At 34.0% G+C, this 23,576-nt stretch overlaps 2 protein-coding genes across 3 annotated transcripts; both read left to right on the top strand.

Annotated features, from left to right (window-relative positions):
• The first annotated feature begins 6,762 nt into the window (after positions 1-6,762).
• On the top strand, positions 6,763-14,241 carry LOC131040033 (heavy metal-associated isoprenylated plant protein 45). Of its 2 annotated transcripts, XM_057972911.2 has the most exons (4): positions 6,763-6,918; positions 7,749-7,824; positions 7,912-8,178; positions 13,973-14,241. In XM_057972911.2, the coding sequence occupies exons 1-4, from the start codon at positions 6,913-6,915 to the stop codon at positions 14,071-14,073; spliced, it is 450 nt and encodes a 149-aa protein (XP_057828894.2). In that variant the 5' UTR covers positions 6,763-6,912; the 3' UTR covers positions 14,074-14,241. The 2 variants fall into 2 exon arrangements, with proteins under 2 accessions (XP_057828894.2, XP_057828895.1); XM_057972912.2 differs by lacking the exon at positions 13,973-14,241 and having other exon boundaries at positions 7,912-8,505.
• A 4,175-nt stretch (positions 14,242-18,416) lies between these two features.
• Positions 18,417-20,071, top strand: LOC131040030 (heavy metal-associated isoprenylated plant protein 45-like). The gene is made up of 3 exons (XM_057972908.2): positions 18,417-18,602; positions 19,086-19,161; positions 19,250-20,071. Exons 1-3 carry the CDS (start codon positions 18,597-18,599, stop codon positions 19,594-19,596), a joined length of 429 nt encoding a protein of 142 aa, XP_057828891.1. The 5' UTR covers positions 18,417-18,596; the 3' UTR covers positions 19,597-20,071.
• Positions 20,072-23,576: the final 3,505 nt, after the last annotated feature.

Here is a 23,576-nt window from a genome sequence, read left to right on the forward strand (position 1 = left end):
TTCTTATTCAGTCTGGTCCACATCCGATGTCTTGCTGCTTGAAGAGTCTTCTTGTGCATATGCAACCCTCTTTCCACTATTTGATGAGGTAGGCTTGTCAGGGCATCTATATGTCGGGTGTCCCAATTGTCCACAATTGTAACACTTCATAGTTGCAAAATAGGAGTTACCTCTGTCAGTACCTCTACCCCTATTTGGACCACCTTGTGCACTTCTTCCTCTAGAATGTCCTCCTCTGAGATTGGCTTCACTACCATGCTCAATCAACTTGGCTTCTCCTTGGTTCCTCTGCTCATTTGCTTTGCTTCGGTAACCACCTCGGTGATTCACTTGATCTCTGCCTCTGCCTCTACCCCTATTATTGGAGTCTCCTTTCCTTTTGTTCCTCTCTTCTACCTTGATAGCAAGTTGATGACATTTCTACACAGTAGTAGGAGTCCATAGGCTTATCTCCTCCTGAATGTTCCACTTTAGGCCGCTTAGATACCTAGCCACCTTAATTGATTCATCTTCTTGGACCTTTGATCTAAGACAAATTTTTTGGAACTCTTCGATGTAGGAGGTTACATCAAGATCTTTTTGCTTCAATCCTTGCCTCTTCTTATGAAGTTGGACTTCATAATCCTCTGGTAAGTAGTTCTCCTTAATCTTACTCACCATAGCTTTCTAATTTGCAATAGGTAGCTTCCCCATGCTAACCCTTTCTTCTTGCAGGTACTTCCACCATGTCAAAGTTGCTCCCCTCAATCTTGATTTGGCAACTTTAACCTTCTAAGCCTCTATCACTCCTTCACACTCAAAGTGGTTTTCCATGCCCTCAATCCATTCCATAACAATGTCGATGTCCATTCTTCCACTGAAATGTGGCAATCCTTCAAAGGCTTTGGTGTTCAAGGCCTTAATAGCCTTCACAAAAGGTTCTTCATTGAACAAGGGATCTGGTTCAGGAATTATTTCATCTATGTCTATAGTTCTCTTGCCTTTACCCTTGGTGTCTTCATCCCAAGGTTCATGTGTTCTCTGATCCACCACATCCTGCAGTTTATCCCTTATCTCACTCATTGCTGCTTCAAGGAGTCTATTCTTCTCCTTCTGATCTTCTACCTCTCTAGCCAGCTCTGCATTAGTAACCATTCTTCTCTCCCCTACTGATTCACCAGTATATAGAGACATACATAGTCCAACAAATCTTTTACTTGCTCTGATACCAATCTGGTGGGATGGGGTTTGGGATAGACTAGCCTAGTCTATGCTCTTGGATCCTTTCCTTGGATCTCCTGGTGTTCTCCTCACACCCTAGGGTCTCTAGGACTTCCTTTGCTTGAGGAATCCCCTGACCTTGCCCAATCCACCCACTAATGAGTTGCTATGCTGCTCCTAAGGTCTCACCTACTCATGAGACTCAAAACCCCTTACTATGGCTAATAAGGGCTAATCTTGTTCCACACCTTCCAAGTTCTTAGCAAGGTTGTTTCAGGTCTATTTCATGGTCTATCCACCCACTCATGTGCCCCCAAGAGGTTTCAAGATTCTAACCCCTTACCAATTTCACAAACTTGGGTTTTTGCCTTCAAATAGGGCTATAAGGATTAGGACCAATTAGGCCTCCTACCCGGTCTTCTAGGGCTCCCTCTCACAAACGATGCACAAACAACCCTAACTCCCAAAATGGACTGCCATTCAATTGGCAAGGGTTCAAGGATTTTCTAGGTTTTGGGCCTCCAAGTGGTCATACAGTGCCTAGGGCAAATTTTGGGGTTTTTAAGGGTTTTGTGAGGGTTTCTAGAGTCTGCCTGGGTCACAGTGAGTGTTTTGAGTTTTAGCCACCTTGTTTGGATTGGTGGAGGCTCCTCCTTCACACCATTGATTCTTCACTCACTCCTCTACACTTCCTCCAAAGGATGCACTCTCCACTATTCAACCTTTCTCTCCAAGACCTCTGCAATTTAACCTCTTCTAACCAGGCACTGTCTAGTCTCGCCTAGGAGTAGGTCTTTGCTTGGCCTTCCTGCATTTTGAAGGGCCCTTCTTGCTTGGGACTATAGTACAAGGTCTTCACATCCATTCCCCATGGTTTCATGGTGGTTCCACAATGGGGAATGGAGTTAAGACTTCATTTACACAATCTTGTCCAAAACTGGATAGTAAGAATACAGTTTACAAACTATTTACAAACACATGTAAGCTGCAAATAAAAACCTAAACTAATTGCTTTAAATGAAAGTATTTACACCATGACAAACATTCCACACAAATTCAGACGTTTCTCAATCCATTAACTTGCTTGTTTTTCTTCATTCAAACTGACTGGTAACAGTTTTACAGTCTCAATCTGATCTCTTTGCTAGGGTCATACAATCTCTGACATCCAACCCACTAATTTAGGGTTTTCCAATACTTATACCACCTTTTCCTCATTCGATGTGCCAAAATTAGGGCTCTCCACGCACAACAAGGGTCTATGACCATTTTGGGTGGAAAAGTTGCTTGACAACTTTTAAAAGTTGTCATGCAACTTTTGCATCTTTTGAGCAACTTTGTCATTGTTGCTTTTCATGACTCCTAAGCCTATTTTGGGATATCCTAAGGACATCGACATGCCACTAAGGCCTAACACACACTCCTAGCACACTCAACCTCTCCTGCCCAAGAAATCACAACAAACTCACTAAGGACCTAAAACTAGGACCTAGTCTAGCACACATGAGCTCATGGCTCTTATTCATGTACAATGGCTTCTAAAGAATCATATCACCAACAAAACAAAGAAAGACAAAGAGTTAGGAAGGGTGCTCCTGTACCACTTAGGTGCACTGCCCTAGGGCAAGATACAAGTGACTTGCAGGTTGAGACTCACTACCTTAGAGTAAGATACAAAGAACTTGTTGGGGAGACTCGTTGTCTCCAAGAAAGGTGCATGAATATATGTATCAAGATGAATAAGCCTTCAGCAACACTACCTCCAACAATCTTAAAGTATGAATCCACCCTTGAACCTCTATCTCAAGTGACTAACTCCAAAGTAGTCACCACACACTACCTCGACTTTGCATCATATACACTGCAATTGATAGGATCATGTAAGTGCATACATACTCTTATCCACATCCAAAATGTACACCAATCCACACAAACTTGATCTTTTATATATACCATCTTCTTTATTGCAAAATATCAATTAGGTCAGCTAGAACATAGGACAAGCATGCATCCTACAAAGTCAGCCATCAAACACAATTGTGGTGAATGTGGTCCAATCCATGAGATAGAGATAACCTAAAAACATCATATCATATTATCCTAATTTATATCCCAAATATTTTACATGCTAGTACACATCTTCCAAAGTTAGCAACAAGGTAATGTGTAGATAAACCATGTAGTTTTTTGCACCACTCAAAAAATCCATGATGTTATCCTTTCTTGGCAGGAAAAATTTCCATACGTGTTAGTAATCTTGTTGATGGCTCTTGAATCTGTACACATCCTCCATTCCCCATCTTTAGCACCAAGATAGCAGGTACCGTACAAGGGCTCATGCTCTCCCAAATCAATCATTTCTTCATCAACTCTTGCATTTATCTACTCAACTCTACATTCTCTACCAATGTCATCTAGTGTGCCTGGTTAGTCCTTCTGAACTATTCTCTAACACAATATCTTAATACTACATTAGTAAGTTTGAGATCTTATTCTGTGATAATTCTTCTACTTTTGTGATGACACTCCCTAGGTATTCATTATTTCACTTACTTAGAATTAGGGTAAAACACGTGTTGCCATATCTCAATCCATCCAAAATGTCCTCCCACCCACTAAACAAATCCTAGCATTACTTCATATCACATTCTTATGCTCTTCCTCTTCCAAGATATGATTCTTCCCATTCAAGGTCACAATGTAGGTGTTTTTTCTTCCATAATGTATGGCCCTCCTATCATACTACCAAGGTCTCCCTAACAACAAATGGTAGACATCCATTGGCATGATATCACTAAATACTTCATCCTTATATGATCCAATGTGGAATTTAACCAAACACTGTTCACGTACCAAGATTTTGCGAACATGTTGAATCCAATAAATCCAGTATGGGATTGGAGTTTCATCCTCTTTAGGTTTAACTTTTAGATCATCTCATCTAAAACCAAGTTGTATGTGCTACCGCTATCAACAATGACATTACAATACATGTCTCCTAACTAGAACTTTGTCCAAAATAGGTGCTTTCTTTGCATCAATTTCTCCTTAGCCTCAGTTTATAGTAGGTCTCTTCTCATGACCAATGACTTTCCCTTCTCTAAATGTACCATAGATCTAGATGATCTATCTAGTTCTTCTTCTACGTATGTTTCTCTTTCTTTGGGCTCTCCTCGCTTTCTTGCACTTCCTTGGCGACACTCAAAAGGCACAATGTCCTACTTCTCCATAGTTGAAACAAGTTCCCTGAAATGATCCCTGATCAAATCCTCTTTCATTCCTCGGATACCAACCATTGCGGTGGTGGTCACCATCTTCCCTCTTGCTGCAATAGGATTCTTCTTTGGGATTTTGTTCATCTTTGTGGTAAGGACTCCTTCCTTTGTTCCACTTCGTATATGGCCTCCTTTCATTGCATAATGCCAACTCTTATAAAAATCTTTAACTTCTACTTCCTAGTCCATGCTTAGACCTCCTAGCCAACTCCTCTTCTAGCTTAAGTGCAAATTGGTAGTCTTTTCCATGGTTGGCATCCAAACCAGACTCAATTCCTCCCAAATGTTGGTTCTAAGTCCATTGATATACTACGCCATGTTCTCCCTTCTAGCTTTATAATGATTAGTTCTTATGATCATCTTATGGAACTCCTCGGTGTACTCTTTTATTGTTTTCTCTCTTTGCCTCAAGTTTTGCAGTTTTTGTAGCATTTCCAACTCATAATCCATGAATATGAATGGATTCTTTAGTTCCACCACCATCCTATACCATTTTTGAATTCTCTACTTTCCTCTTTGGTTTCTCTCCAGTTAAACTTATTTTCACCAAATAGTATCGTCCCTTTAATTTGGTTTTTGCAAACATATCTCTCTTTGGATCTTCAAATTTTCATATTCAAAGTATTCGTCTATCTCATTTATCTAATCAATCAGCTCCTCTAAATTCAAACTATTGCCATAACTAGGAATCTATATCCTTGACCTTTTTCGAATCCTAACAATAGCCTTCATCAACTTGAGCTAGTCTAACTCCTCTTCTTGGATTTCTTCATTTTGGTCTAGGATCCTTGGCTCTACGTTACTGGTCTCCTCCTCCAATCTAGGTTTTAGACCCCTTCATCTATCTTCCTCAACAACGTCCAACTAGTTCTTCATTGTCCTCATTATGTCCCTCATCTCCTCTATACTTATAACAACATTGGCCATCACAAGCATCCTCCTCAGTGACATTTTCGTTCAAATCAGGTGCAAATACCCTAGGTCAATAGTCTGGATATAGGGTTGCAATTGTCTCACAATTTGGTACTTTATTGACAACACTTGTAGTTTGTCTTAGGTCAATGATCTATCCACACAAGATTCCTCTAGAATACACACTCCCAAAGGGTTCAAACCTTTCTCTAATACCAAAGGACAATGCCTAGGAAAAATTGACATATGGAGACCCATAAAGAAATTTATCATATCAGTAATATATGATGGGATAAATGAAGCCAAGTGCATAAATGATCTAGAACTTGAGTAAAATTTAGCATTGTCAAATTGATTCACAACAATGTCATTTCTAAATCATGTGGATTTGATTCAAGATAATAAACAAATAATTTGAAGCTTGAGACTAGTCCCTAGAAATGTGAGCAGATGAAATTACATAAACTTAGATTAATTACCAGTTTTTATAGTAAAATTAGATTAATTATCAAATTTTTTAATAAATTAATCATTCCATTAAAAAACCAAATTAAAATAAATCTAAAAAAAACACAAAATATACACTTTTCATCATTACACCAATATAAATATTTAAAAAAAAAATATAGCTTTAAAACATTCTATTAAGTCTGCCACAAAAATTGAATTCATTATATTAAACAAACCCACCAAATTGATTAAAAAAAATCACTCCGATGCCTCGAGCATACTTTTGCATTCAAGGATAAAGTTACACAGTGAAAGAGGTCACGTGACTTAGGGGCGAAGGATGGGCTAAAACGAAAAGAATAACCTCTAACTGAAGCAATGAGAAAGGAAACCTTAATACAATTTAAAATTAATATTTTTTTATAAGAAATTTACAAATAGTAAATTCTAATGTTAGATAGTTAAAAAGAAAAGAATAATCTATGATTCAAGTAAAGGTATAATACATGTGGCATTGGCATTGCAGAGTAAGAAACGTATTAAAATTAATAAAAATATAATAATAAACCTTTAATAATATTAAATTTATTCATTAAAATTTTAAAAATAAAAAATAAAAAATTTATGAAAAAATTACAGTGTTTTTTTTGTGTGCTGGATGGACATACTGAGATACTGGATAACTAAACTCTTGGGTTTTTAGCTGTAACTTTGTTGCATGAAATATGTTGAACTTAAACATTACAATGGAATGTATCTTTACAACTTTTAGAGTTACATCAAAGGGAATGTCTTAGCTGTGAAGATAGGGTAGAAGGGAATCCTCTCCTAAAGAGAAAGTGCACCTTATTCTCCATTGTCAGCTAACTTATTCTCAGCTGGGCTGCATTGCACATACATGCTTTACTCTCCTTCCTAGCAAGTGGGTCCTCTGCTATACTATTTATAGCACCATTACTCCAAAACTTACATCAAATCTCAAACATTGCACAGAAGTATCAGAGAGAAAACCCACCTCTGTTTATGAATTTATTACCAGTAAACCTTTTTACAGAAGGATTTCAAGAAAGAAGCCATGCCGGTAAGTCTTCAAATCCCAATATATCAATCTTATAAACACCTAGAATCTTTTCCTTGAAGATTCTTTTGTTTACAGTTTATCAAATTATAACTGTTCTTCTAGAATAGACTACATAGTTAAATTATAAGTGTTCTTCTAGAATAGACTGAATAGTTAGATGAAGTTCCTGTGTTTTAGCTCTCTTTACTGAAATCATCTGTGTAGGAAAAAATTCAAAGCATTGAACCAAGTTTTGGAGCTCCCTACTAAATTATTTCCCAAATGATGATGGGTTAAGGAGTAGAGAGACTGCAAACAATGGAATTATTAGGTGGTTATGATATTTGAGGATTCAACAGCATAGTTTTTAATCAAATTCATTGATTCATATTTATTAATATGAAGATTCAATTGCGTAGTTTCTATTGACCCATATTAATATGAGGATTCAATTGTATAGTTTTTAATCAAATTCATTGACCTATATTTAATTGTATAATTTTTAATCAAATTCATTGACTTATATTTCATGAGTACTCGTCTGTACTCTTCCATTTCTCATGAAAATGAATGACCCACTTACCAATTCACTATATCTAAATAATACTCACAAAAATAAATAAATTTGACTCAAAAACTACAGAATTAAATCTTGATATTAATATCATATAACAGACTTTAAAAAGATCTTTGGATTATTATTAAACACAACTTTTTCTCTGTTACCCATATAATAGTTCTTCAGATGTTGTTACATGGTAAGCAACTATGATGATATCTAAGAAACAAATGGTGTTTTTCATCTGAAATCATATCATTCATGTCTTTTTTCTTCCTCTTATTATTATCAGATCATAGAAATGGAAGTGCACATGGAGTGCATCGAATGCGAAAGGAAGATACGCAGGGCTCTCTCAAACATCGAAGGTGCATATCATGTCTATATTTTTCAATTTCATGTGAGTTTCAGTGAAGTTTGGCTGTCTAAAATGCTTTGAAACATTTAAACTGCAGGGGTGCATTCAGTGGGCGTAGATATTGAGAAACAGAAAGTAACTGTTAGTGGGTATGTGGATGAAATGACTGTTTTGGAAGCAGTGAGGAATGCCACTGGTAAAAGAGCAGAGTTGTGGGCTTATCCATATAGCAGTGAATACAATCCTTATGCTACTCATTATTTTCAACAGAGTAGCACTAGTTCTTCCACATATAACTATGGGCAGAATAATAATGGGACAGTGCAAGACTGCTATGAATCAGGAGCACATTCTTCTTCATCTTCTTATTCTCCCTCCACAGTGATAATGGATGACAAAGCAACCACCTTGTTCAGTGATGAAAATCCTCATGCCTGCAGTGTTATGTAAATCTCTTGCAACTTATTGAGAACAAACATATGAGAAATTGCTACAAGTCATTGAACAAATAGACCTGGCTCAGGGAAGGCTGAGGAACTGCTCGGCAGCAGCACTTGAATTAAGGCATATTAGCCTTTCAATTAACTTCACTCATTCAAGATAAAAATACTCTGTGAAGTAAATTGCAGATATGTAACACCTATTTCATTTTGTCAATAAACTACCTATATGATTATATATTTTGATCAAAGGTTGTTACTTTTTTCTTTTGAATTTGTACAGCTTTAGCATTTAAGAGTGCCCACAATTTTAAAGCCTGCCCTTGGATTTGCTTGTAAGTTTCCAAAGCCTTTTAAATAACTCTATTTTATGTATTCCCTGCATTCGGGCATTCCATGTGACCTCATTTATTTGAGGCATTCTGTCAAACAGTTCGCATGCCTTGTATATACACTCTGGGCTATTTTTGCTATTTCTACTCTTCATGAGATGGTACTTATTTTGGGAAATGGCATTTGGAGCTTCGTTTGTGGTCAACAATTACACAGCATAATATTTATATAATGATGAATAAATAAATGGGGAACGCAATAATTATTGCCCAATTCAAAGGGAATCCAATCTAAATGTTCAAAGTTAATATAACGAGTGAGTATGCAAGATAATAATTATCCAAATGATATGACAATGTTCTCCCTTTACTTAAACAAGGAGGGGGGTGAATTGAACTGTACATAGAAGCTTTCTGTTGCACATGTCATTATCATACACATCCATTATGCAGGCAGGATGTCTATGAATTGTAATTTAAAGTCACTTAACTACCATGTTATTCTTGACAATTTGATAACTCTATGATAAAATAGTCATCTTGAAATCAATTTTATATTTCTGGTAGATAATAATATTCAAATTGAATATTATGACATGTGAAATTAATAAGTATACACTTATGTAGCTGAGTCCCAGGTGAAATTCTTCAATAAGAAGATACATTTTTATTTATTTTTGCACAATGTCAAAAACTGAAACCATGAAATTGAAAATTAAGTACAAGAATCTGATGTACTCATCCCATGTTAGATTTGATGGTGTTTTCATCAATTTTGGTATGGAAGGTACACAACCTTTAACTATATCACGAAATAAAATAATAACTTAATTTTCTCATTAATATGAAAATGCAAAGAAATATCATTAGTATATGTATTACATATTACAACTCACATGTAAAAATGTCTCAAACTAAGTCCTCAAATGAAGGAAAGAACGGTATATATCCTCTGCATTCTCTCATGTGATAGTATCCATAGAATATTGGTCCCACTAGACCTTATATTGCATTATATCTCTATTGTGCAATGTAACATTACACCTCTTCAAAATTTGCAAGTTAGTTGGCTATTTGGTATAATACATGTGTTGGTAGCATGGACCCTTGCCACTCCCATTAGATCAAAAACCTAAAAGGGTGGCCTAATGGAGGTCTATATTGAAAACTTGCAAGGGTACCAAAGGCTAGTAATAGGAGAATATAAATTTAAATAGGATAGTGTAGATAGGAATTCGGAAATCATCAAAGCAATGTAAATTAAACTAGTTCAATCACAAAACCAGAATGCAATGACAACAAAACCTACAAACATTCAATAGAGTTATGGAAATGAAACATTCAAATCAGATGCAAACCATCACAAGCGTGAATGTCTCCTCCATGATTCTCCATTGTCCTTCTTTCTCCTTCAAATAGCTTTGTTTGTGGATCTCACCTACTAGTGCATAAGCATGATGTGAAAGCAAGTAGACAAGACGAGATGACAGCATAAGGGTACTAGAAGTGTGATTGATTCGACCAGGGACTTTGATTGAAGAAATTCATCCAATTTATAGACAAATTGGAGAGATGACAAGATTAGCATGAATTTGATTCGAATGGAAATTTCAAATCAAGAATGACAAACATGACAAATTGACATTTTCTATGCAAGATTGATTGATTGACAATTATGACAAATTGCTATGTCAAAATTGATTGATTGTCAATTATGACAAATTATGACAAATTGAAATGTCATTCCCATGAAATTAGGAGAAAAATAGGAGAGAATTGAAAATTAGATGAATTAGAAATTAGGAAATTAGAAAATGAGGAAATTAGGAATTAGGAAAAATTAGAAAATGAGGAGATTAGGAATTAAGTGAATTAATTAACAATTTTTCATTTATTAATTTAATTCACAAAAGAGGGAGGAATTAGTTAGCCAATTAAATGAACATTTAATTGCAATGAGAAGACTTAGGATAAATAAACTATTTAACCTAGAGGGAGAAATGACAAACAAGGTTAAATGAATAAATCATGAAACCCTAGAAGATGAATTAGAAATGCAAGGATGACAATTAGGTCTTGATGAAAGATAATTGATGTCGATTCGATTATGATTTTAATTGGCAGAGGATCAATGCTGACAAACGATTTGATTGATAAATGCGCCAATTGACGAGGAACAATGACTAATTGATCCAAATTGACATGATTGAGAAAGATGACGATCGATGTCAAATCGATCGCAAAATGACAATGATCGATGACAAATCGATCGCAAGTCGACAAGATTGAAAATGACAATGATCAATGACAAATCGATCGCAAGTCGACAAGATTGAAAAGAGGACAAAACCCTAATTAGGATTGACGATGTCCAAAATGATGACAAATGAACACGCACATTGATGCGACAGGATAAGATGGACCAAAATCATGACTGAAGATTGTTATCGACAAGACCAAATTCGAAAGCGAGACAAATGAAGAAATGCAGAAGAATGACTCGATGCTCGCAAATGATAAAGACCAAGTACGCAACATAGAAGAAATGTTAATGCGACGCAAAAACCCTAAAATAAGGCAATGCACCAATGTTAAAGTATGACTCCGCAAGCATTGACCATTTTTAGACATCTACAGATAGAACTAGTTGAAGTCACCCTATGATAAGGAAACAATGGTGTGGTACCTATAGTCAACTTGTGGCACCTATAAAAATGCATAATAATGAACATAAAGAGGGACATGTCCTTATATGTATCATGCGAATACATGTACTACATAGGAATAGAAGATATGATAAAAGAGATGTGATTTGTATGTGATGGAGATAAGATAGAAGTGTATGAACTAAATGCATATGACTTATGGCACCTATACAAATGTATTTCAATGAAGGAACATAAAGAGGGACATGCCCCTATATGTATCCATGAGCATGCATATACTACATAGTAATAGAAGATTTGTCAAAAGAGATATAATTGGTGAGAGAGATAAGACATTAGTGTATGAAATGAATGTATATGAAAAGAAAGGGATAAGAGAATAATATATTGAGATATTCTAATAGATATATGTGAGACTATTGTTTGAGAGATGTATATGTATTGAGGAATTGATTAATATCATTGCACGACATTATAATAAATATATGAAGTTTGAGAAATATGATATATTCATAAATGACATATGTGTGAATGATTAAACTTATATAATGCATGTTAGGTTATACTATACTAATTTGTAATATGTTGTACATATTCTAATTCTCTTCTCAATCCATCATACTAGGGTAATACAAAAATCACATAGAAATAGCTCAGATCTTTGGTCCATGCTTTCTTGCCAATATTTGATTCTATTGTTGGACCCTAATAGTCAATAGTAAGGAGATAACAAAACTTGGAGAGAAATTTTTGATGAAAAATGTTTTAGAGAGAAGTAATTATAGATAAAATAAAAAAGGAATTAAATTTGATTTTGAGTGTTATAATAAAAAGAAAAAGAATAATTTATAATCTAAATGATGGATATAATATGTGTGAAAATGAAATTGTTGAAATAAATTAAGACAAAAAAATAATTTTAAGAAATTTTAGTATTATTAAATTTATTGATTGAACTGATATCAAGTAGTGTGATGGTTAAATTGTGATAAAATTATAATATTATGATTGTTGACATCAAACCCCACAAGATATTATTGCCTATTATAAAATATTGAATAGTAAGTAAACTCTTAATATGTTTAAGTATTACAGTGGAATGTCTCTTTAGAACTTTTAACTGTTACATCAGAGGGAATGCCTTAGCTGTGAAGATAAGGTAAAGCAGAGCAGAATCCTCTTTAAAAGAGAAAGTGCACCTTATTCCCCACTTTTGGCTAACTCATTTTCAAAACCTATATGGTATCCTCGAGGACAAAAAAACCAAGCAGTGTAGAATACTTTGGGCTGTGAAAGCATCATGCCGACCAAAATATTATGGGCTGCATTGCAAATGTATGCTTTAATCAAATCAGTCGGTCCTCTTTCTTGCTATTAGCACCATCACCCCTCCAAAAGTTTTCATCAAATCTCAAACATTATTTACTGAAGATTTGAAGAAAGTAGTATAACAGACAATACCAACTTCGGTTTATAAATTTCTCGCCAGTAAACCTATTTATAGAAGAATTTCAAGAAAGGAGCCATGCCAGTAAGTCTTCTAATCAAAAAATATTAAATCTTATAAGCACTTAATAATGTTTTCCTTCAATATTCTGTTGTTTACAGTGTTCTTCAAGATAGATTGAAAGTTCCCATGTTTTAGGTCTCTTGAATGAACTCGTTAAAAAATCCAAAACATTAGACCAATATTTTGGGACTCCTCATTGAATTCTATGATGATGGGTCTAGGAGTCATCAGATTCAGCTGCGTAGTTATTGATTTTGATTATAAAAATATAAATTTATTTTTTTATGAGAATGAATGACTTACTTAAACATTCATTATATCTTATATTCGATAAAATTATAAATTTGATTAATAAACTCTACAGTTAAATTTATTTTATTTTTTTTGATAAAAATGGATAGAACCACTGAATTATATTAAAATTTAAAAGTTTTTTTACAGTGTCTGGTTCAAAAAGCACTGAAGGGAAAGAACCAGTAAGAAAACCCTTCAGTATTGCTTAAGTAACACAAGCCTATTCTACCCAATACCAAATGCCCATTGACATAGTACATCAAAAAACTATACAATTAAATTTGATTAATAAACTATACAGTTAAATCTTGATATTAATCTATTATTGAACAATTACAACTCTTTCTCTATTACCAATATAATAGTTCTTATTGGTATTTGTTCTTCAGATGTTATATGGTTATGTAACCATGATGATATCTAAGAAACAGATGATGTTGCAAAAAATTTCATCTGAAATTGTATCATTCATATATCTTTTTTCTTCATGTTCTTCTTATCAGATCATAGAAATGGAAGTGTACATGGACTGCAGCGAATGCGAAAGAAAGATACGCAGGGCTTTGTTAAGCATTGAAGGTGCATATCATCTCTATAGTTTTTCATTCCCAGTGAGTTTTAGTGAACTTTGGCTGTCTAAATATGGTTTGTAACATTTAAATTGCGGGAGTGCATTCAGTGGGCATAGATATTGAGAAACAGAAAGTAAGTGTGAGTGGGTATGTGGATGAAATGACTGTTTTGGAAGCAGTGAGGAATGCCACTGGTAAAAGAGCAGAGTTGTGGGCTTATCCATATAGCAGTGAATACAATCCTTATGCTGCTCATTATTTTCAACAGAGTAGCACTTCTTCATCCACATATAACTATGGGCAGAATAATGGGACTGCGCAAGACTACTATGAATCAGGAGCACATTCTTCTTCTTCTTCTTATTCTCCCTCCACAGTGATAATGGATGACAAAGCAACCACCTTATTCAGTGATGAAAATCCTCATGCCTGCAGTGTTATGTAAATCTCTTGCAGCTTACTGAGAGCAACATATGACAAATTGGTACAAATCATTGAGCAAATAGACCTGGCTCAGGGAAGGCTGATGAACTGCTCGGCAGAAGCACTTTGAATCAAGGCGTATTAGCCTTTCAATTAACTTCACCCATTCAAGATTAAAAAAATCTCTGTGAAGTAAATTGCAGATATGTAACATCTATTTCATTTTCTCAATAAACTACCTATATGAATATAATTTTGATCAAAGGTTATTACTTTTTTCTTTAAATTCGTACAGCTTTAGCATCAAGGGTGTCCACAATTTTAAAGTATGCTTTGACTTAATTTGAGAAAGGTGTCAGGGTAGCCTTAAACAAATCAAAGGAAAAGATCTTTTATAGTCCACGATGTAAACAATTTGCATATGAGTCTACAGAGCAATATGGGACTACTTCATACCCCTTGCGGGAGGCACTTAACTGTGAAATTTGAACTTATGACCTCTCTTTCAAGAACACAAGTTCTCTTTCAATGACTGTTATAATCATCTAAACAGAATACTCTTATTTTAACCATCTAAAAATCATAGAAAGTTAAACTTTATAATCCTATATGTATTAAGATTTGTTTTAAGTTCTATAATAAAATTAAGTGGCATATCCTTCAATTGGTCAATCCTCTAAGCTAATTTTATGTAGCTTGCATCTTAGAAGGGAATCATGACTCTAATATCTCATAAATCCTCTTGAAAAGGGAAAAGTAATAAATGGAAACATAAAAAAGTTCAATATCATATAAATTAGAGTTTAACAAACTCTTGAGTGGAGGCTTTTAGACATTGTATATCACAAAAGAATTGGATGCTTGGTATATAATATTTTGAAGATAAATTTGTTATTTTTTTTTTCAAATTTGATTTATAAATCAATAGTAGAGAAAAGGATCATGCATAATATATTTTTCTTTCATCTCAATTAAAATCTTAGAAGTGAAGTTCATAAATTAAATTATTATCAATGGTATTTTAAATGGTTTTTGTAAATATTAGATCTTGATTCTATCTTTGAGAAAGGTAAATCGGACACTATCTTCAAAATTGTTTAGTTTTAAATATGGTATGTGAGAATTTTGTATGGGTGAACATATGTATAATCATAATAAGGAGTCAAAACAAACAAAAGAAGAATAAAAAAGTATAAACAGTACTTTGAGAAAATGAGAAAAAAGATGGGGTCAATCATGTTCTTTCTAACTATTGATGAGGTCAACTTCCTAATTATTATTGAATCTTTGTTCATCCAACAATATTCTACCCATTTGAAAGGATCAATTAATTTTAAGGGTTGGAAAGCTTTGGTTAAGTAGCTCAATCTAGGAATAGTCTACATTGAGGGTTTCTCATTCACCAAGTTGGTATTGCAAAGTTCTCTATATGCTCCTAACTGAAGCTATAGGTTGGGTCTATAAGCCAAGACAAACATAACAATAATGACTCAAAGAGCGATGAGGTAGGGGAGCATTGTAGGGATCCTTGTCCACATCCTCAAATAAATCTTCTATCATAGGAATAACAAAGGTGAGTACAACAATCTAGGAAATGTCTCTATTTCTTTTTCTTTTTAGATTATATCAAAGTCACATGGGCAGATCCCGAAAAGTAGAATACCAAAAAAAACAAATAACGGTTGTAAGGGCAAAGTGCGGGTAGTGGAGAAACATAAAAAACCAGTCAGCCTTTAATTTTTTTAATGCTTGGTGATGAGTGACGAGCTCACAGTCTAGTCAAAAATAACTCTTTGGAATCTCGATCCCCCACCCTCAGTCAATGAAGTCTAGTTTTGATTTGAGCCCCTCTAGCAACATGACTATCAGCAATCTACTTCTAATGGAAAAGCTACGTCAATCGAGCTTGCAAACTGTATACATCTTGATTGGCCAAGGTATCCATCTTCAAGTCTCTAATTTTGCTACTAAAAGATCCTCCTTAAGGTGGGTTAATTATCTAATTTGAAAGTTTCTAGGATTCAAACCTAATGTATACATGTTGTTAGAAAATACTTTGAGAAAATAGAAACCATTTGGTTGAATTGAGATCTAAGCTCTATCTAAAGATTTTTTCTTGATAGTTTTTTAAACCATGAGGACTACATCAAGACCCTTTTGGGAGGTCCTAGGCTTTTAGGTAAAATAGGACACTTCCTTAAAAAAATAGAATTTGAGTTTCCATCCTAAGAAGAGACAAATGTTAATAGGGTCCTTATTTGGGTCAAATTTTGAAGTTACCATTGGAGTAATAGGAGGGGAAGTAATGATTGGAATAGCTAAATCCATTAGATAACTCAAATATTTTGATGTGGTCAACAATTCTAGAAAATTTATTACTTTTTCCAAATTCAATGTAAACATTGTTGTGGATAAGGATATGTCTTCCTCTATGGGCTTGTCTTCTAAATATATATTGATCAAATGTAGTATATCGAGTATGTGGACTCCTCTTCATGAAATATCATAAATTTAGACAATGTGTAAGGGATTTCTAAATCAATGGGAGAAAATCCATAAATAGAGAGCCTAAGGAAATTGAGGACATAGATGAGGTAGGCCAAGCTCCTAAAAAGTCTCAATTATTATATAAGGTGGTTTAAGTAAGGATCGCTGCTAGTTTAGGGACATGCCAATGACATAAGTCATTCCTACAATGAAACCTATTGGCATGGCACCATGAGAGGGGCAAGAACCAAAAAAAAGAACAAAATGATAGTCAAAAACCAATAGGAGAAGTAGGTTCTCCACCTTCCCAAGATCTCCCTCAATAGAAATGTCCTCCTCCTTCACCCCTAAAATAGGATGACATTCAGAGCAGACAAGTGGTCATAGAGCCATATTATGCTAAGATTCTTGAAGTCTCTCAAGAACATATTGAAATAGAAGATTCATAGGTAGCTACTACATAAAGAGGAACACGTCCCTATATGTGTCATATGTATCATGCACATACATGTACTACATAGGAATAGAAGATATGATAAATGAGATGTGATTTGTCTATGAGAGAGATAAGATAGAAGTGTATGAAGTGAATGTATATGACTTATGGCACCTATAGAAATGTATTTCAATGAAGGAACATAAAGACAAACATGTCCCCAATGTATTCATGAGCATACATATACTAATAGTAATAGAAGATCTATAATAAAAGAGATCTATTTTTTATGTGAGAGAGATAAGATAGAAGTGAATGAAATGAATGTGTATGAAAAGAAAGGGATAAGAGAATAGTATATTGAGATATTCTAATAGATATATGTCAGACTATCGTATGAGAGATGTATATGCTATTGAGGAATTGATATATTTTGTTGCATGATGCTATCACAAATATATGAAGGTTGAGAAATATGATGTATGCATAAATGACATATGTGTGAATGATTAAATTTATATAATGCATGTTGGGGTCTACTATACTAATTTGTAATATGTTGCATAGATTCTAATTTTCTTCTCTATCCATCACACCAGGATAATGAAATACTCACATAGAAATAGATCAGATATTTGGTCTATGCTTTCTAGCCAAAATTTGGTTCTATTGTTGGACCGTAGCAGTCAATGGTAAGGAGAGGACCAAACCTAAGGAGAGTTTTTTTGGTGAAAAATGTTTTGGAGAAAAGTAATTCTGATTTTGAGTGTTACGACAAAAAGAAAATAATAATATATAATTTAAATAATAGATATAAAATGTGTGAAATTGGAATTGTTGAATAAGAAAAAAAATTGAATTAAGACAATAAAATAATTTTAAGGAACTGTAGTGTTATAAAAGTTTATTGATTGAGTTGGTCTTACATAATGTGATGGTTAAATTGTGTTGTAGTGGTTCTTGACACCAAACCCCAGTAAGACATTATTATTGAGCATTTATATTTTGGATGAAATCTCCATTTGTGACCTCACCAATTCATAACTCTAAATTATATATATATATATATCCATGTTCGATAAAGATATTTGACCATAAAGCCCATCATACTTTTGGGTTTTCAGATGTAGATTTGTTGCATGTAATATTTTCGCTTAAATATTGCACTGGGATGCATCTTTAGAACTTTTGACTGTTACATCAAAGGGAATGCCTTAGCTGTGAAGATAGGGTAGAGAAGGAATCCTCTCCCAAAGAGAAAGTGCACCTTATTCCCCCACTTTTAGCAAAATCATTTTCAAAACCTGTGGTACCCTCGCGGACAAACAACTATACTAGAAAGAGGTAGTATAGAATACTTTGGGCTGTGAAAGCGTCATGCCGACCAAAACATTATGGGCTGCATTGCAAATAAATGCTTTAATCTCCTTCCAAGCAAGTCAGACCTCTTTCTCCCTACGCTAAGCTATTTATAGCGCTGTCACCCCTCCAAAAGTTTTCATCAAATCTCAAACATTATTAACAGAAGGTTTTGAAGAAAGTAGTATAACAGACAATACCCACTTCGATTTAGAACTTCTTTCCTGTAAACCTGTTTACAGTAGAATTTCAAGAAAGTAGCCATGCCGGTAAGTGTTCCAAACACAATATATTAAATCTGATAAGCACTTACGAATGTTCTCCTTTAAGATTCTTTTGTTTACAGTGTTCTTCAAGATAGACTGCATAGTTAAATGAAGTTCCTATGTTTTAGGTCTCTTTACTGAACTCATCTATGTGTGAAAAAATCATTGGAGCAATGTTTTGGGACTGTATTCTTTCTTAGATAATAATGGGAGTATAGAGATTGTAAACATTGGAATTATTAAGCAGTTATCATATTAATATGAGGATTCAATTGAGTGGTGTTTCTCATGTGAATGAATGATTTATTTTGAATGACCCACTAGAATCAATGTTACAATTTGATCTCTATTACTGATAGGATAATTCTTCGAATGTTATATAGTTAGCAACCATGATGATATCTAAGAAACAAATAATGTTGCAAAACATTTCATCTGAAATTATATCATTTATGTCTTTTTTTTTCTTTATCTTCTTCTTATCAGATCGTAGAAATGGAAGTGCACATGGACTGCAGCGAATGTGAAAGGAAGATACGCAGGGCATTGTCAAACATTGAAGGTGAATATCATGTCTATAATTTTTCATTTCCTGTGAGTTTTAGTGACGTTTGGTTGTCTAAATATGGTATGAAACTTTTAAATTGCAGGGGTGCATTCAGTGGGCATAGATATTGAGAAACAGAAAGTAAGTGTGAGTGGGTATGTGGATGAAATGACTGTTTTGGAAGCAGTGAGGAATGCCACTGGTAAAAGAGCAGAGTTGTGGGCTTATCCATACAGCAGTGAATACAATCCAAGTTATGCTACTCGTTATTTTCAGCAGAGCAGCACTTGTTCTTCCACATGTAACTATGGGCAGAATAATGGGACTGTGCAAGACTGCTATGAATCAGGAACACCTTCTTCTTTTTCTTCTCCCTCCACTGTGATAATGGATGACAAAGCAACCACCTTGTTCAGTGATGAAAATCCTCATGCCTGTAGTGTTATGTAAATCTCTTGCAACTTATTGAGAACAACATATGAGAAATTGCTACAAACCATTAAGCAAAAAGACCTGGTTCAGGGAAGGCTGATGAATATGCTTTGAACTAAAGCATATTAGGCTTTCAATTAGAACTTCACCAACTCAAAATAAAACAATCTCTGTGAAGTAAATTGTGGATATATGTAACATCTATAATTTAATTTCATTTTTCAATGATCTACCTATATGATTATATATTCTGATCAAAGGTAATATATTCTGATCAAAGGTTCTTCCCCTACAGCTTTAGCTTTAAGAGTATCTACAGTTGTAAAGCCTGTTTTGACTTAAGCTAGGAAAGATGCAAGGGCAACCTTAGTCAATGGCTATTTTCTGCTACAAAGGCATTCAAGTAGAACATTGAATATAAACAATAGATTGTCTCATTGATTATAGAAGACAGTATAATGGGTAATGTAATTTGAAACGAAATTTTATGTTACATTACACAAAATGCAAACATTAAGTGCCCTCATGAGGTTGAATCAAAGTGATATTTAAATGTTAAAGTTATTAATATTTAATTTAAAGTGAATGAAATAGAAGAGAGATTATTCAAGATGGTTTTCTTTGATTTTTTATATTTGTTTAAAAATGGTAAATATCAACAATTCAAGCTGTTTATGTATCAAATGCTTAATATATAGATATGTGAAAGTTTGATATTTTATATAAAGATAATTTTATAGTAATATTTATTTTTTTATAAAATAAAGTTATACTTTTATTTATAAGATTATATTAGTGTGAGTATTAATATAAATTAGGTTTTAAGAGTAAAGTATGTGCCATTAAATTTAAACATTTAAAAGAAATATTGAGAATCTTTTAATCATACATAATATATGATTTTTTTAATAAAGTGATACTTCTTATCTTTTTGTTGTCTTTTACATTAAAGTTTCTTTTCTATGATTTAAAAAACTTTCATCCAATACTTTGGTTTCATGGTTCTAGTTGCACTTGACCCACTAGTTAAAATATCTCTTTATTTCAAATTCCTTTTTCTCAACAAGTCTTCTAAATAGAATACTCTTATTTTAATCATTTAGAAATTGTAAAAGGTTATAAACTTTATAATCTTATGTGAAATTAAGAGCTATTTTGAACTCTTTTATAATAAAATTAAATCCAATATCTTGGAAGTGTTCAATGCTCTAATCCAACTATAAGAAGCTTGAGCTTAAAAACAAACTATAACTTTAACATAACATCTAGTGATTCAAAGAAAAATAATAAATGAAAAAGTGCTAAGAGTTTAACAAAATTCTGAAATATATTAAGGTGAGTAAAACTACAATTTAGGTGGGGGCTTCTAGAGATTGCATATCAAACATGAATTGGATATTTGTTACATGATATTATCAAGATAAATTCTTGTACACAATTTTCTCTCAAAATTGATTTAGAAGTCAAGATATAAGATCATGCATTTTTCTTTCATCTTTATTTAAAATCGTAGAAATGAAAAATTATGCAGATTGTTTTTTATCAAGTAAGCAAGGAGAAGGCCCTAATCCCTTACATCAATGGAACATTAACCAGAAGAGGGACAACAGACAGCAAACTACAAGTCATTGGCAACCCCCAACAACAAACTCATTAATCAAAAACTTATCAATAATCCACAGCAAAAAAAGCACAGTTCGAACCCAGCAACGAGAGTGGCAAATCAAAATATCATAACACAAGCCATCAAGGCCAGCAATTTTAAAAAAAGTAGCAACTAACTCTAAATAGACACTAAGCCTAAGCATAATAAAAAGTAATAGCATTAGTCATTTTTTCTTGAGATCTTGTCCCAGGCATCAGCCAGTTTCTAGATATTAGTTTTCCAATCGTCCTCTTGCAAGATATAGTCTTCTTCTTTCCTGTTATCTCTCTGATTTTTTTCTTTAGCATCTTCATCAGCTTAGATTTACCTGAGACTACTCCCATAACCGGATTTGACATTATGCCATTAGTTATGTGAATTAAGAAATTAATGGCACTCATAATTCCATTTTTGGCTTCGTTGAATTTCTATTCTTGTGCCCCCAAGTCTATAATGTGGCATCGCATTTCTCTTATATAATTCTCTAGGCTATTGTCTATGTCCTCATTTTTGTTATCCAATTCCAAGTTGTATCCCACTTCTACATTATCCTTACCCAAGGTAGTATACTAGTCTTTCTAGTAAACTTATTCTTCCATATCTTCCTCAACAACTACATTTTCTTTACCTTCCACCTCATAACCTCATTCCATTTCCCCTTCAGCATCATCCTCTATTTTTTTAGATTCCTCTTCCTCATCTAGTAGGTATTCCTCTTCCGAATCCATCTTTGTAACCTTCTCTTATTTAGTTTTCTTTCTTACCTTTATCCTTTTGTTTTAGCCTTTCTAACCTCCTCTCTCTTGATTTGCTTCCCTCTTTGTCAATATTTTGATCAAGATATTAATCTATTTCTTCAATTACAATAACCCCATTGTTTGACTTAGGTTTTTGGGATTTTTCTTCCCTTTTTTTTTGGATTACCAATTTTGGCTTCTGAAAATTTTCGTTTCTCTGGGATAAGCTTGATCAGTTTGGCATCCTCATCAAAGAGGTTGGGAATAGGGGAATCCATACCCAACATTTTCACCAAAGAGCTAGCAAATGAGTCATCTTTTTTCCCCAGACGCGAGAAAGCACTTTTGGACTACATTTTAGTCTTTTTGGATCCTGAGGCTTTCTCTAAAGTGTGGGCTCTACTCTCAATCATCTCAACTAACAGCATTGCTAGGATAGAGGGAGAGAAAACAATTGCCATGAGGAATTTTCTTGAGCTCATGCATGTAGAGGGCATACATCAACCCTTAATGAAGGAGAGGGGAGGCTCCATTATTGATGTTATTGCTCATAGAGGTGAAAAGAAAGTAGGGCACATTTATAAATTCCTTGTGGCATATATGATTTAGGAGTGGAAAGTGGTATCCATGTACAGTCGTATAGTGCCCCTCTAAGGTGAAATAATTCATCATGTATAAGATAAGCAGAGCATACGGGGTGAGGAGATCTTCCCTTTCATAGGCATTTTGAACAACTTTAAGTTTCTCACCTTTCTCTAAAAAACTTATTAATGAACACTCTATAATCACCTGAACTATTTTAAATAATCTTCACTCCACGATAACTAAGACTAGTAGCTTCTGCAATTAATTGTAGAGTGATAGTGAAGCTAACACTACCAACTTTAACTATTCCTTTAGATCAAGAATTACAAAACATAGCAGACAAGGTTTTGTTGTGACCTTTCATGGAGAGGATATAAGGAACTAATCTGGCTTTATCTAACAAGTCCCAAAGTTGTTCATTCTCTTGTAGCGATGTGCAATCCCTTAGCTCAGTCCTCTTCATGGCTCCTCCCATTTCAGCAATGTTTGAGTTCTCCTCCTATGAAATCTCCTTATTTCTTTTAAATCTGATTAGTTTATAGTTGGGGAGAACAATACTTAAGCTTTCACAAAAAATCTTTTTAGAAGTTTCTTGAATAATGCCCTACCTTTCAATATTACAAGTCTCCTTCCACATTAGCTTAGTACAACTATTCCAATATATATATTGATTGCATATCCTTTGCATGGCTCTAAGTTTTAAATCAAGCCATTGTGTCATAAGAGGATTTTGATGTTCGTATCTCTCACTCATGCGAAGCTGACATGAATTGCATATCTTTGAGTCATTAAGAGGGTTAATCTTCATCATTACAAATAATGTTTCTAAAAGTCCCATCTTTTTTCCTTTCTTTAAACATGACTTCCTGAATAGATTTTTAGGACAATATGAGAAATTTAAAATTTCCCTCTTTGTAGTTTAAGGCTATATTTTTCATTAAGTTTGTGGCCATATTACTTTCTCTATAGACATGAGCCATTTTGAAAGACTGTAATCCTCCATCAATTTTCTAATTTCCCAAGGGCCTACA

The sequence above is a fragment of the Cryptomeria japonica genome, chromosome 11 (genome assembly GCF_030272615.1).
Source record: "Cryptomeria japonica chromosome 11, Sugi_1.0, whole genome shotgun sequence".
Taxonomy (NCBI): Eukaryota; Viridiplantae; Streptophyta; class Pinopsida; order Cupressales; family Cupressaceae; genus Cryptomeria; species Cryptomeria japonica.